The sequence below is a fragment of the Nothoprocta perdicaria genome, unplaced genomic scaffold, assembly GCF_003342845.1.
Source record: "Nothoprocta perdicaria isolate Ctin4 unplaced genomic scaffold, notPer1 scaffold_75, whole genome shotgun sequence".
In the NCBI taxonomy this organism is placed as follows: domain Eukaryota; kingdom Metazoa; phylum Chordata; class Aves; order Tinamiformes; family Tinamidae; genus Nothoprocta; species Nothoprocta perdicaria.
Window position 1 is genome coordinate 3,304,377 of NW_020456032.1, and position 13,880 is coordinate 3,318,256.

General features: G+C 52.0%; 1 protein-coding gene across 1 annotated transcript in view; it reads left to right on the forward strand.

Annotated features, from left to right (window-relative positions):
* The window catches only part of MYOCD (myocardin), an 88,446-nt gene extending 74,566 nt beyond the window's left edge, over positions 1-13,880 (forward strand). The window contains exons 5-13 of the mRNA XM_026051455.1: positions 980-1,141; positions 5,344-5,519; positions 6,587-6,700; positions 7,181-7,449; positions 7,801-7,954; positions 8,516-9,469; positions 11,270-11,383; positions 12,417-12,474; positions 13,042-13,880. Coding sequence (XP_025907240.1) covers positions 980-1,141; positions 5,344-5,519; positions 6,587-6,700; positions 7,181-7,449; positions 7,801-7,954; positions 8,516-9,469; positions 11,270-11,383; positions 12,417-12,474; positions 13,042-13,610 — 2,570 coding nt within the window. The 3' untranslated portion in view covers positions 13,611-13,880. The remainder of the gene's footprint in view (positions 1-979; positions 1,142-5,343; positions 5,520-6,586; positions 6,701-7,180; positions 7,450-7,800; positions 7,955-8,515; positions 9,470-11,269; positions 11,384-12,416; positions 12,475-13,041) is intronic.

Consider the following 13,880-nt stretch of genomic DNA (forward strand, 5'->3'; position numbering starts at 1 on the left):
CATCTAAATATCTTCCAGACACACCTTCTGTCACTGTTCATGCCAAGGAACTCATGTGGGTTCACTGTCCAATAGAGTGTGAGCTCAGAAGGGGATCTAGATCTCACCTACTGCAGAGCCCTTGTTCCTGGCATCAATCCCAGGGGCTTGAGCCTGCCTACAGTCTCTCTCCCAGAAGGCTGTCCAGTCTTTGAAGACAGTACAGCCKAGACGCAGCCTACCCTACTTCAGACACCCAGAAGTATATGATCTGCTCTAGTCTAGGATACTGCTCCACCTCTGCACAAGGAAGTGTCGCCAGAGGTGCCATACAYCTTTGATTGAGAAATCACCACTTTCTGTAGCAACTGGGCACTGTTCTGTCACCGCTGAATAACCAACATTTCTCATTTGGGTTTGTCTGGCTGCAGCTTCCAGATCTAGCTGCCTTTGTTATACTTTTCTTCACCAGGTCATTTTTTCTCCCAAGGGTCCTGGAACAATGTAATCCCTCTGCTTCCCAAACGTTCCGCTCCTGAAGACTAAGTTTTTTTGTCTTTCACTGAATTTACTCATGTTGTCAAACACTATTAATGGTTCTTTTCTCCAACTGTTTGGTTCCCCAGAAGTAGGCATCTATTTGCGTAAGCCCACTAGGCCAAYGATCTCCTGACAGGCAGGAGCTGCAATCTCTTTCAGCTCTCCTGTTAGTCACAGCTTGTTAACAAAGTTTCCACTGCAGATCATTAGTCGGCCTTGGAAAGGATGATAGCTGCGGGCCGAGTTTGCAAGATCAGGCTATAAAACTTATTTAGGAATGGAGAAGCTTGCCCTAAGGCTCAGAAGAGGGCCTGCATCCCAAAGCCCCATCCAGTCCAGTGTCTGCAGGACCTCTCTTGCTATTCTTGGGTTTCTGTAATCCAGAACAGCTGTTCTCTCCAAGAATTGTGTTTACAGATACCCCTGGTCCTGAACTGATGCTTTCCATTTGGCCTTCTAGACTCAGCTGCAGAGGGGTCCATTCAATCTACTCAAATGAAGCTGAAAAGAGCCCGACTGGCAGATGATCTCAATGAAAAGATTGCCCTCAGGCCAGGTCCTTTGGAGCTGGTGGAGAAGAATATTATTCCTGTCGACTCAGCTGTGAAAGAGGCCATAAAAGGTAGCGGAAGTAAATGTGTGTTTTGTGCTGTGCGAGGTCACAGCACAGGGCACGGGCTGGCAAGGTTCACAGGATGTRTAGTAGAGACTGCAGGAAGTGGCCAATGCAGCATTAAGAGCAACACTTACACATTACTTAGATTGTGTTATTTTATTTTATTAGTGARCATCTCACTCCAGCAAAACCTGTTTTATCATATCTGGGCTTATGAAAAGGGAGGTCTCATCTTCTCAGAGCAATAACCGTGGACATATGCATGATTTTTCAGCCACATCCCATGTCTTCTTTCTTATATTCTTCCCTCTGCAAGCTTTGGGCACACAAACAGTATTGCTGGGGAAAGGTCATTCCCTCCAGTATCTCACACAAGGAGAAGGCTTGGATGCCCATATGTGATTGCTGGATTCTCCCACTATGCCCTGCCAATCATTTAGTTTCTTTAGGTCATTTTTCTCCATCAGCTATCTGCCAGCTTATGGAGGGACACAGAACCTCCTGCAGCTATTTCCTTCATGCTGGTGCAGGGAGGTCAGTGCAGGAGTTGACACAAATCAAAAAGGTGATTCAGATGCCCCCAAGGCCCAGTGATGTGATAGGGAGATCCAAAAGCAGAGGAGTGACAAGCCAGCAGGATCCTGCAGTGTCAGCCCAGCAGTCCATGTTTTTGAAGCCTGAGGCCACCTGAGCCTCAAATTGGCTCTTAGTATTCACATCAGGCACTAGGAACTGCTGTGCTCCCAAGGAGCTCCACATTCAGTTGGTCCTGGTTCTTAACTTTGTTCAGTTATCTCCATGGCCATAATTAGGCACTGAGCGTTCACCTGGGATTCCAAACAAGCTAAGGATAATGTCAGGGCTCCGGAACAGGGGGTGCTCTTTGAACAATGGTGCAAAAAAATGGAAATTTGAACAGGAAGCACTTCAGTTTGTATTTCATATCAGAAATGAGTGAGATATCCCAGGCTCAGACACCCCTCTTGCTTGTCCCACAATTGTTCCTGCTCTTTATTTTCCTGCTGCAAAGTGCACGCAGAGTACATACAGCGGTTTCTTTAGTCTGGTTCCTGAGCCACTCCATGCTCACTGTTTTGCAGCTCTTGTCTTTGAAGGTGAAATGTTCCAGGGCTTGGCCTGAAGAGGAATTTTTAAGGAGAGTTCAAGCAAAATCTCCTCAGCCACTTATTGAAGGAGAGAAGAGTGAAAAAACATTAAAAAATCCCCTCTTTATAAACATTTGAGGCAGTTTGAGCAAGACTTTATCCACTGCAGCTGAAGCTTGGAGGCTGGGCAAGCATGTTTGAAGCTTGAACAGAGTTTCTATCCAGCTGTCTTGTCAGGAGCTTGTGATAAATAGAGATTTACAGGACAAAATCGTTAAAAACAAAAAGTCTGGCTTAAAGGGATTTGCTCAATTTTGAAATTTCTCTATTTCATAATGGCCTTCTAGTACATTGCTAGGGAAAAATGTGTCCTATAAGCTCTTTTTATCCCATTTGGGGTGAAAATATCGGGGTGAAAAGATTTCGTGCTGCTGGGTGCCACGAGGAATGCACCTGTACCAGGAGCACAATCTCAGACCTCAGGTTTCTGCACTAGAAAGTCTCAAGCTGAAGGGTCCTTGAGTTGATTTCTGAGCGAGAGGCATATTGTGGCACTCRCAGTTTGGGGCAGCAAGTTAAACGCTGAGCAGAGATGAGCACTGGCACTTCTGAACTTTAAGCCTTTTGTTTTTGCAATACCAGAAAGATGACAGGGTTTAAAATCATTTTACTTTAACTTTGGAATCTCAACTGTTTATACAGTGGAAAGTTCAGTTGACGTGTTCCTCTAATCACCTCCGGCAGGGCGAGCAGAAAGTGCCAGACCCCAACCGAAAGCCCTAACGTCTCAATGACAGGAGGCCGCCAGTGCCCTGCATAGCTGAGCAGTGATATAAGAACCCTTTTTTACCAGGTCCTTGTCATCACTTTGTCCAAGATGCTTGAAAGGACAATACCCAGTGCATTAGAAACAGGCCCAAGCAAACACCATTCTGCCTAAGATTACAGCACAGACATCGGGTCATGAAACAATACGGTCAGCCCCAAGCTGTACGAGRGCAGGACAGATAAGGCCAGCATTCCCCACTCCACACAGGTCTCTGGTATCAAGAATCAGGATGCAGCACATTCCTGAAGTGCTCTGGGCTGCCACTGTGTCCTGACAGTCCCTTTGGCTCCCTACTTTTGTGTGTCTTCTCTCTCATCACATTCCACTTACCTGTTTACTGGACCTGGACTCTCATGGTGGCAGAGTTAGGAATCAGTACAGATTATCCAGAGATGAGGTAGAGCTGAAGTACCAGAGGCAGAGAATTGGCACTGTGCTTCTTAAAGCTCTGTGCTGGATAACACCCTCTTCTGCCCTTGGGAACCTCGCAGGCCCTCAAGTCCTCCTTGCCTGGGTTGGAAGACCTGAGAGAGGATGCCCTCTCTTTTCTTCAGACATGGGAGGAGTCAGTTTCTATCAGGAGGGAAAACAATGCCAGCTTTACACATTCTCAGGGAAAACCTAAACTGAGTTTTACATCTGAAAACAACTGTAGCAGAGAGGAGGCAGTCCCTATAGCTCAGCAGCTCTGAGAAACCTCAGGCCCTGGCATCTAGATGGACAGAGGATCTCTACAGGACAGTTACTCTCAAATCCTTATGTTTGTATTCCCTCAGAGCTGACATGGGGACAGCATTATTGGGCCATTAGCATTTCCCTACCCAACAGAGCAAGTATTCCTGAGCACCAGGGTTCCTGTGGAGACTGGTGATGGGTGGGCACTGGTGACAYCTGTGGAACTCAGGATAGGGACAGGCATGGCCAAGAGCTTGGATGTGAGCCATGCTTGGATATCAGTAACTTAGATCTCTTCACAACCCAATCCTGTCAGATGTAAGCTTGCCATCCATAGGTCTCTAGCTGAAGGTGGCTGGGTAGCAGACTGGGCATGGGCATGGGGAGGTTGAGCCAGGACATCCGGCTTCCTCAGTGYCACCATGGTATTGTGAGCCAGAGCAATCAAAGATAACCTTTATCTCTCAGATGGGGCAGAGGTCAGAGCATAAGGGTACGTGTCAGTGAGAAGGTGCACATTGCTAGGCCGTTGCTGGGCCAGCAAGGCAAATGGGTGGAAGCATGTCCCCAGGCCCTTCCTATTTCCCTGTTTGTCACCTCACTATCAGAGTGCCAAGTTGCCTGACAAAGGCCAGATGTGAGCATGAGGAGATTATGAGCACAGTGACACTACTCCTTCCTCGCCCCCCCACCTGTAGTCCTCCCAAAGCTCACACGAGCTTTTCTTTTTCAGCACTTTATCAGTACAAGCCTGGGGTCAAGAGATCTCGCCAATTGACTAGCAGATATGGTGCTGGGAGCCTTGCAGAGGGGAGAAGCAATGCAGGCGGCAAGCCCTATTGGCAGTTAGACGGTGATTGGCAGTTAGACGGTAGTGATTTAAAACACTGAATTCATTGACAGACACAGGATCTGGAAGGCAATATTTAATTTCAGCCGGGTTCACCCAAGCACTGTCTCCTCTGCCGTGAAAGGATAGGTCACTCTCCACATGGATTTCAACCTCAGTTGAAATGGACAGGTCAGGGTCCCATGAGGACAAGGTCCCATGAGCTGAGGACAAGGTCCCATGAACTAAGGACAAGGTCCCATGAGCCTCAGAACCCTCTTTCTCCATTTCCTAAGATAAATTGTCTAGAGTGAGGGTCTAGAGGTGATGCCTTCTCCTCCTCTCTCTCACTGGTTTTGCTCAGTTAGCTATGGGTGCATGCCATGTGATGTTCCTTCCCTGTCAACACCAAGCTGATGCCACCCCCTATGCATGGTCTGGCTTGGGCTGAGGCATTTGAATTCTCATGCCACAGCAAGATACGGAAAAGCTGGACACATGAGGAGCAGAACTGGTCTCAGGGCCTTCCCCACAGGTGGACAGCCATGCTGCCATCTGACCACCTCAGCCCTCTTGTTGGGGACAGGCGAAGTCCCGGTAGACTCATTCCTGACAGTGAGTCCAAAAGCCCGTTCAATTGGGGTAACTGAGCTCTGCAGCCAGCAGGAAGGGACAGGTAGACACTGGCATGCCCTGGGGAATGCTGACAGACAGGTACAGTCCAGGACTCATCTGACAGGTCTCCATCACCTTTGTCTTGCCTGTTTAGGTACCCAGGTGAACTTCTCCAAGTCATCTGATGCATTTGCATTCGAGGAGGACAGCAGCAATGACGGCCTATCCCCGGAGCAGGCCAGGAGCGAGGACTCCCAGGGCTCCACGGAATCATCAGCAGGCACTAAGCCCTCAGAACCAGCTTCTTCTGCCCCCTTGGGGACATCCCAGGTAGATAAAGCCAACCTGCCAAGGAATGGCAGCTCTCAGGTGCCTTGGTGAGGTTCAATTTTCTGCTCCATGGAGCAACGACAGGCAAGGACACAGAGGCAAGAGTCCCTACCCAAGCAAACTCACAAGCCTCACTGGGGTCTCAGTATCCCCATCTCCATGGCAGACCTTCCTGGGACGTGTGCACCACTTGGTGACTTAGAGTGTCCCTTCACGTCCTGGGGGCCGGAGGGAGATGCACTTTTCGCCCTCCACCCACCACCCAGGCAAGTTTATGCCCTCAGAAAGGGCGAGTGCAACCCAAGAGTCGCAGGGATGAAGAGAGATCAAAGTGGCTGCCACCCTTGGTATCAGGGCCTCTCCGCCCAGCACCTGTAACCCTTGACCCATGCAGCACGCAGCTGCCTAAGCCACTTTTGCCCAATTTTGACCTATTTCCCGAGCGGCTGCAGCTGTGGCAGGGGCTGCTGCGAGTTCCTGTCGGGACCTGCTTGGCCACCCACTCTCCCCTCGCTGCTGCGACGTCCCCAGCGCTGCTGGGTGCGAATACTCCCAGATGCCAAACGTTCACAGTTGGCCTCGATGATCTTGAAGGTCTTTTCCAACCCTAATGGCTCTGTGATTCCATAACGATTCTGTGATTCGCAGTGCCCCGCGGCAGAGCGGGGTGACCCCGGCCCCGGCCTCGCTTCCCGGCCCGGGCCCAAGGGCCCCGCCGAGGCCGGCGCCATGAGCGGCCCCGCGGCGCCCCCTGCCGGCCCGCGGGCTGAGGGGAACTGGGCGAGGCTGGAGCAACCTGCAGGGAAACTGGGATTTGCTGCGGGGTGCTACGAGGACTGGGATGGACCCAAGCRCTGTGATACGTTTCAGGGACTGGGGGAATGAGCATCTGGGATTAGAGGTGCAAGGGTGGCCTGGGACCCGGGTGTCATGCTGGGTACAGGAGAACAGACCTTGCAGTGGGTTGCACGCTGCAACGAGCCCGCCGGAGCCCACACCGGAGACAGGCAGGGCTGCGAGGGCGCTCGGCGCTTGTCTCCGTAGCACAGCTGGTCTCTCCACTGCAGGATCAGCCCCCCGGCGCTGACAGCACCGCACAGGAGCTCAACTCGGCGCCGGGCAGCCAGTGCGACAGCCCCAAGCAGGACAGCCCGCCGCTGCCCGTGCCCTCCGTGGTGAAGGTAACGTCCCTACGGACAAGGGGGCAAGCCCAGGCTTCAGGGCTGGGTCCAGGCCTGAGCTACCCTCAYATGGCTGGGAGTTTTGAAAGTTAGCCCGTTAAAACCTGGTAGAATGTGGGGATACAAATGCATCATTGCATGTTGCAAGTTGGCCCCATTTTGTAATTATATGAAATTATAACATTGCACTCTATGRGAGACAGTTGCACAAGGTCATGCGCTGGGGCTAGGAACAGGAGGCACRAGGCACTGGGGAAAGACACTTCAAGTGGGGCACATAGTTCTTCATCTCTCATGGTCTCCAGCACAACTGGCGTTAATTGTGGCCCTGGAGGGATCTCCCCAAGTGCAGGCTCAGCTGTGCTTGGAGCTGGACAGTCAGGGTACCTGCAAAGATCTGCCCTTGCTCTGCTTCTGAGTTTGCAAGGAAGCGATGAGAGCTGTTCCCCTAGCTAATTCATTTTCTTCTTGGACTGACAGTCTAAATCATCCAGTGATAGCAAGAACCGTCACAAAAAGCCCAAGGACACCAAGCCCAAGGTGAAGAAGCTGAAATATCACCAGTACATCCCTCCGGACCAGAAGGCAGAGAAGTCTCCTCCACCCATGGACTCTGCATATGCCAGACTCCTCCAGCAGCAGCAACTCTTCCTGCAGCTCCAGATTCTCAGCCAGCAGCAGCAGCAGCAGCAGCAACAGCAGCAGCAGCAGCACTTCAACTACCCAGGGATGCACCAAGCCCAACTAAAGTGAGTGGCAGTGTGCCAATAGCAGAGTTAATGTCCTTCCAGGTTTTCCTGTCATTTCCATGCCCATTTGTGCCAGTGCAAGGTGACAGATTCATGCAAAGAAACATGAAGGCTCGGGAGCACAGTATAGTCTTTTACTTTGGACTCTGGTTGTGATATCTGTGGCCTACTAGTAGGTCCCAATGATMTCCCCACAGTCCAAGCTGGTTCTTCTTCGGGTTAGCAGTCCTTTGGGTCTCACACAGGACATGGTAGACCCAAGGGAGGAAAGAGATGGTATATGGCACCGGGCACAGAGACTGAGACCTCAGGGGGCAGACAAGTTACATCAGATTTTCTTTTTTGTTTCAGGCAATCAAATGAGCAAATGGTCAAAAATTCAAATTCTTCATCATCTTCTGTTAACAACACCCCTCTTTCTCCAGTGAAAACCACCTTTTCAGGCCAGAGTTGTGTATCATCTGTCAAGCCAGGTCCTCTGCCATCTAACCTGGATGATCTGAAAGTGAGTACATACTTTGTCACTGCAAGAGCAGAGTCTTATAGCCTGAATGTGCCTTGCTGTCTCCTAAGCATGCTGCAAGGTGAGCTGGCTGGGAATGATCATACGTTATAGAACAGCAAACCAGAGCCACTGGACTGCATGCAGGCCCAGGAGAACAGTCATACTGCATCAAGATTCAGTATGATTATTGAAATAATTGACTTGCTGCTCTGCAGGTGTTGCATGGGTACATTGCTTCAGGCAGGTATCAGCCAGTCGTAAAGTGTAGCTCTTGAGATGGCTGCAGGCATGGTAGGATGGTTTTCCTGGTAGGAATGCGCACAGTCCTGAAGGATGTGCAGCAGCCAGTACTGTGCACAATGGCTCACAATGGTGAGACAGTGCGTATCTGTGGACTCAGAGCATTGAAACAGGAGGCTGGAAACCCCTGTGATCTGAGACTCCTTGTTAGAAATGTCAGGTGCCTCCCCTACGAGGAGGGGAGGTTAGAAATGTCAGCAACCTGAGGGCTTGTCTGTGAGGGGAAGTGTTAGGAGTGATTATCAGTGACTTTCCTTCTAGGTGTCAGAACTGAGACAGCAGTTGCGAATAAGAGGCCTGCCTGTATCCGGTACCAAAACAGCATTAATGGAACGGCTGCGGCCCTTCCAAGAGTGCAGCAACAACACAGTACCCAATTTCAGTGAGATAACAACTGTCACCTTCCCAGTCACTCCAACGAGCACCTTGTCAAGTTATCAATCGCAGTCTTCCACCAGCATGTTATCAAACGGCTTCTACCACTTTGGCAGCACAAGCTCCACCCCACCCATCTCCCCAGCCTCCTCTGACCTGTCTGTGAGTGGCTCTTTGCCAGACACATTCAACGATGGGCCCATGTCTTCCCCACAGTTTGGTCTGCAGCCATCACCGGTCCACGGCAGCGCTGAAGAAAGCCTGATGAGCAGCATGAATGGAGGGAGCATTCAGCTGGAGCTGGAAGGGATTGACACAGAGAAAGACAAGATGCTGGTGGAGAAGCAGAAGGTCATTAATGAACTGACATGGAAGCTGCAGCAAGAGCAGAGGCAGGTTGAAGAGTTACGGATGCAGCTGCARAAACGGAAGAGAAGCAATGGCCTTGAGGATAAGCAACAGTCTGCTCAGCATTTCTTTGGGGTTCCCATCAAGCAAGAAAACACAGTGTCCAGCTGCCCGTTTGCATCCAAACAAACTGCCTTGAAGGGCCAAGCCAGCAGCTCGGATAAGTTAAGTAACTGTGGGGTGCCGCAGCTGCCTCACATTGTAAATAGCCACTGCTTGGAGCCTGCAGGCCAGAGCACCATCACCTCCTCGACATTCCTCAGCCCGCAGTGCTCTCCCCAGCACTCTCCGCTCGGGGCTGCAAAGAGCCCCCAGCACATCAGCCTGCCGCCGTCCCCTAACAGCCACTATCTCCTCTCGGTGTCCCCCAGCTCGCAGGCAGAAGGGCGCAGCGGGTCCCCGCAGACCAGCAATTGCCTCCGCACAGCATCGGTAAGTGGAGGCTGCCTCAGCTGGCATTTGGGTGAAGAATGTGGTTTTGTTTGTGGGCGTTTAATGGAACCTCCCTGCCCAAGCATCCCTGTCAGATTGATGCTGCTGGCATCCAGGATGGGCATCCAAGGGGTTGTTGGAACATCTGAGAAAGGTAGAGAGTAGCTGATAGGGAGAAAGGGTTGAAAGCTAGTGGCACTGCAGGCTGCTCTCCGGGGCATCTCCTGGGAAACTCTGCTGCCACCACAGCCAGGTGACTTGGAGGGACCACAACACAGCTCCTTCTGCCTCACAAAGCCCTGGCACAGCTTCATCTGCCCTGAAGAGGCTGTGGCACATCTGCTTAGGCCTCATGGAGCACTGGCACAGCTCCTTCTGCCCCAGAGAAGCCTTGGCATAGCTCCGTCTTCCCCAGGGGATGCCCAGCACAGCTCTCCCAGCCCCAGGCAAGCACTGGCGCAGCTCCATGTGCCCTTGGGGGAGCCCTGGCACAGCTCCTTCTTCCCAGGGGGTCCTGGCACAGCTCTCCCTACCTCTGGGYGAGCACTGGCACAGCTCTTTCTGCTCTGGGGGAGTCCTGGCACATCTGCCTCTGCCCTGGAGGGATCTGTCACAGCTCCCTCTGTCCTGGGGAGAGCTGGCATAGTTCCCTCTGCCCAAAAGGGTCCTTGTCCAGCTCCCTCTCCTCTCATGGGAGGTAAGCTGTGGCCCCATAGAACCACTCTCTSTGCCCCACAGAGCCCTGCTCAGCTTCCTATGTCCCTAGGGGAGCCCTGGTGCAGTAGTATAGGGCTGAACCATTGCTGGTCCTAGCAGTGTTAGAGGGATTCGACCACTGGATTGAAGGCATGCAGTTACCCCACTTCTTTGGGAGGCATTTTCTTGGGAAGACAAAGCAGACCTGGCACTGAAATGTGCAGTCATGGGAGAGCTTGTGGCACCCCCAGCACACGCTACCAACATCTGAGAGCTGTCCCTTCAGCATCCACCACTCCTTACTCACCAGCTGGACTGGTGTGAAAGCTGGCAGGCATGCAAAAGCAACCACAGGATGAGCAGCACAAGGTGCACAGTCCCTCCCCACACTGTATATTGATCCTACCAGAGCTTTTCAGGCAGCAGGAGAACCCACCATGCGCTGTGTAGAGCACACTGCCCTCACCACGGCGCAAGGTCCGTCACGGATGTGCACAAGTGTGTGCTGGGTACATGACAGCYGCACAGCACACTGCAAAACACCCAGCGCTAGAGCAGGACAGCTCGTGAAATGCATCCCCACATTTCAGACGCCAAGCAGCGTGCAGTGGTGCACTGGAATGGAGTACAGTGCCACAGAGGTGAGATAAATGGTGAGATGCTTGGTGTTGCCTCCAAGCCGCTCAGGGGACAGTGATGCGAATGAGACAGGCAGCTTGGCACTGTCCTGTCACACAGGACTGTGCTTTGGGTGTGACAGAATGTGAGGGACAAYGAGCAGCTCTCCCTCTTACTTTGCACATTCACCAGTCCCCTCTGAGGGATGATGTCTATGGCCAGGTCTCATGCAATGACCAGTGGGCAACCCAGCCCTGGACCTCACTGGTTTCCTCAGAACTAACTTAAAGGTTGTAGTTTACCTAYCTGCCTCCTGCCCAGATGCCTGGCACCTGCCCTGTTTCATCTAATTTGACCTATAACATCATTCATTTTACCCAAGTCACTCTGTTGGGGTGAAAGAGAACTGGGCCTTTGACAGCGCCAAAAGGAGCATAACCTTTTGCCTGTGCATTGATTCCATTTCCCTATATTTCCCCCACGCAGATGGCTACGCAGGCAGGTCAAAAGTTTTCTATTCCATCCCCAAGTTTTTGTAAGTCAAGCCCAGCCCTCTCAGAGGTAAAGCAGCCTCCACCCTATGAGGATGCAGTGAAGCAGGTAACTGCATGATTTTTTTTTTCTACAGGRCTAGGGCTCTGCAGGGTTTTCTTCTGTAGTTAGTGTAACCATCAGCTGCAGGAGTAGCAGCCCATTCTGTGGTCTCTGTATAAGATAAGGCTATTTCCATGGGTAAAAGGGGAGTCCATAAAATCTCCTGGGAGATGAGCAGTAAAATCTGAGTCTATAAAATCTCCTGGGATGGACTTTCCCTGAAGAGTTATTTGCTAAATACAGACTCCACCAAGCAATCAGATACAATGCTGTGTGTGATGTTCGCAGTGCCAGCCCACCCTGGGAATATGACATCCCACACAAATGTCCAGAAACTTTGTGGGGACTCCTTTTTGGGGGAGCTATGTGAGAAWCAGACCCTTGGGCATCCCAAAAGGCTAGTCACTGGGAAACTTAACCTCCTGTCTTTAGTCGAGGAGCAAAGTGCCCTTGAGGAACAAACCACCCTGGCTGCATGCCCTCTGCCTCCCTTAGCCTTATTCTGGAGTGGCGTTCCCACGGGGAGCACTTTCTCCATCACCCAGGAACTCTTTTACTTCTTGACAGTCTATGACAGACTCAGTGCCAGTTGTGATGGTGCCTTTAGGAAAGTAGAGTGATGCCACTGGCAGTGGTCAAGACTGGCTTATGTGAGCTGGCAGGGAGGACTGGAAAGTCCTTCCAGTCTCAGGTCAGAGGCTGATGCCCCAGCATTTCYCCTGGTGAGCTGCAGGCACGTGCCAAAGCTGGGTGCCAGGTCCAGGTCTGCGTGTCCAGGAGCTCTGAGGTGGCTGTGGCCTGCACAAGAGCACAGGGCCAGCTGCAGGGAGGGGGAGAACGTGGCGCAGTGCTCTCTGCATCCACCTCTCATGTCCCGAGGCCCTGTGGTGCTCCTCTGAACGCCACTGCTGGCCCTGTGTCAGCATCTTCCATGCATGGGAGGAAGCCATTTGTGAGCTCTAGAGCCACCCGCCTGGCTCATGGCCAGAGGGACCTTCCTCCTAACGTGCTCTACTCTCCTCTTTGCCGTTTGCTGCAGCAGATGACACGAAGTCAGCAGATGGACGAACTCCTGGACGTGCTGATTGAGAGCGGAGGTACGCACTGCTTCTCTGTTACCCACCAGCACTTGCCCTCCAAGCGAGCTCAGGTCCGTGGGGCCCAGCAGCTGTCTGGGTGCCCCAGTGGAAGTGCCCAAGTTGAATACCACGATCATCTGCTTTCCTTTCTGTTTCAGTGGAGGGTACGGGCTTGGGTGTACTGCCTATGCCAACTGCTCAGAGAGAAAGAGCTGCAAGGCCAGTGCCCACCCCCATGCAGAGCCACCAGTGTCTTTCCCCAGGGTCTTCTGCCATTCCCAGTGCTGCCAGTGCCCTCCCCTGTGCAAAGTGCTGCCAGGGCCCTCTCTTAGGCACAACCTTAGCCATGCACATCCCCTGTGATCAACTGCCAGTGCTCATGCCCTGGGGGCTGGGTCCACACCCAGGGAAGTCAAGATGCCAGGAAAAGGGAATTGGTTAGGATTTCCACAGGGTGAACTACACAAGAGGGACTCCCTCAGGAATGGGCCCAGCCCAAATGTGCAGCTTGGGGGCCTTGGCAGGGCCTCTGTGCCCTGCGGTGATGAGCGCTGCCACCTCAACCACCTTCTGTTTGTTGTACAGAAATGCCAGCCAATGCCAAGGAAGATCGTTCCTGCCTCCAGAAAGTACCTCAGATAACAGTGTCTACAGGGAACTCCAGCACTTCGCTCCCCAAATCATCTGCCCCCTTTGAACAGGTCTCCTCAGCCCAGCTCTCATTTGAGCACTGTCCAGGCAGCAGCGACACTCACCTCGAAGTCTTACTGAACGCTCACAGCCCGCTAGGGAGAGTCGGAGAAATTGCCCTGCTGAAGATGGGAGCAGAAGAGCCCCACTTCGAAGGGATGATAGAGGGGTTCTCTGGCAAAGCCACAGATGAACTGCTCACCTCCCAGGAGATTTTACAGACTCCCCTTTCACCCATGGAAACCCAGCTCTCCCCTTCTCCTGCTGACGGCTCTGGTTTACAAATGAGTTTCACTGAATCTCCATGGGAAACAATGGAATGGCTGGATCTAACCCCTCCCAGCTCTGCCACGGGCTTTGGCTCTCTTACCCCTGCAGGTCCCAGCATCTTCAACATTGATTTCTTAGATGTTACTGATCTTAATCTAAACACCAGCATGGACCTTCACCTGCAGCAGTGGTGAAAGGGAGGGTGGTGGAAGCAGGATACTGTATGCCCACAGCAGCCAGCACAGTGTTTCCATCACACCAGAGAACCCACAGGGCTAAAGTGTCACATTCAGGAGAAACTGGAGTCATTTTCCATGCATATAAACTTGTACCAATTTCCAGGTACTGAGAATTGACAACACAATAGCTCTGGTGCTTTGGTTTTCCTCCATCTACACATCCTCACTGAGGGTGCCAGTGCCTTTAAAAACACTTTTTATAGACTGACAATTTTCTAGAAATTC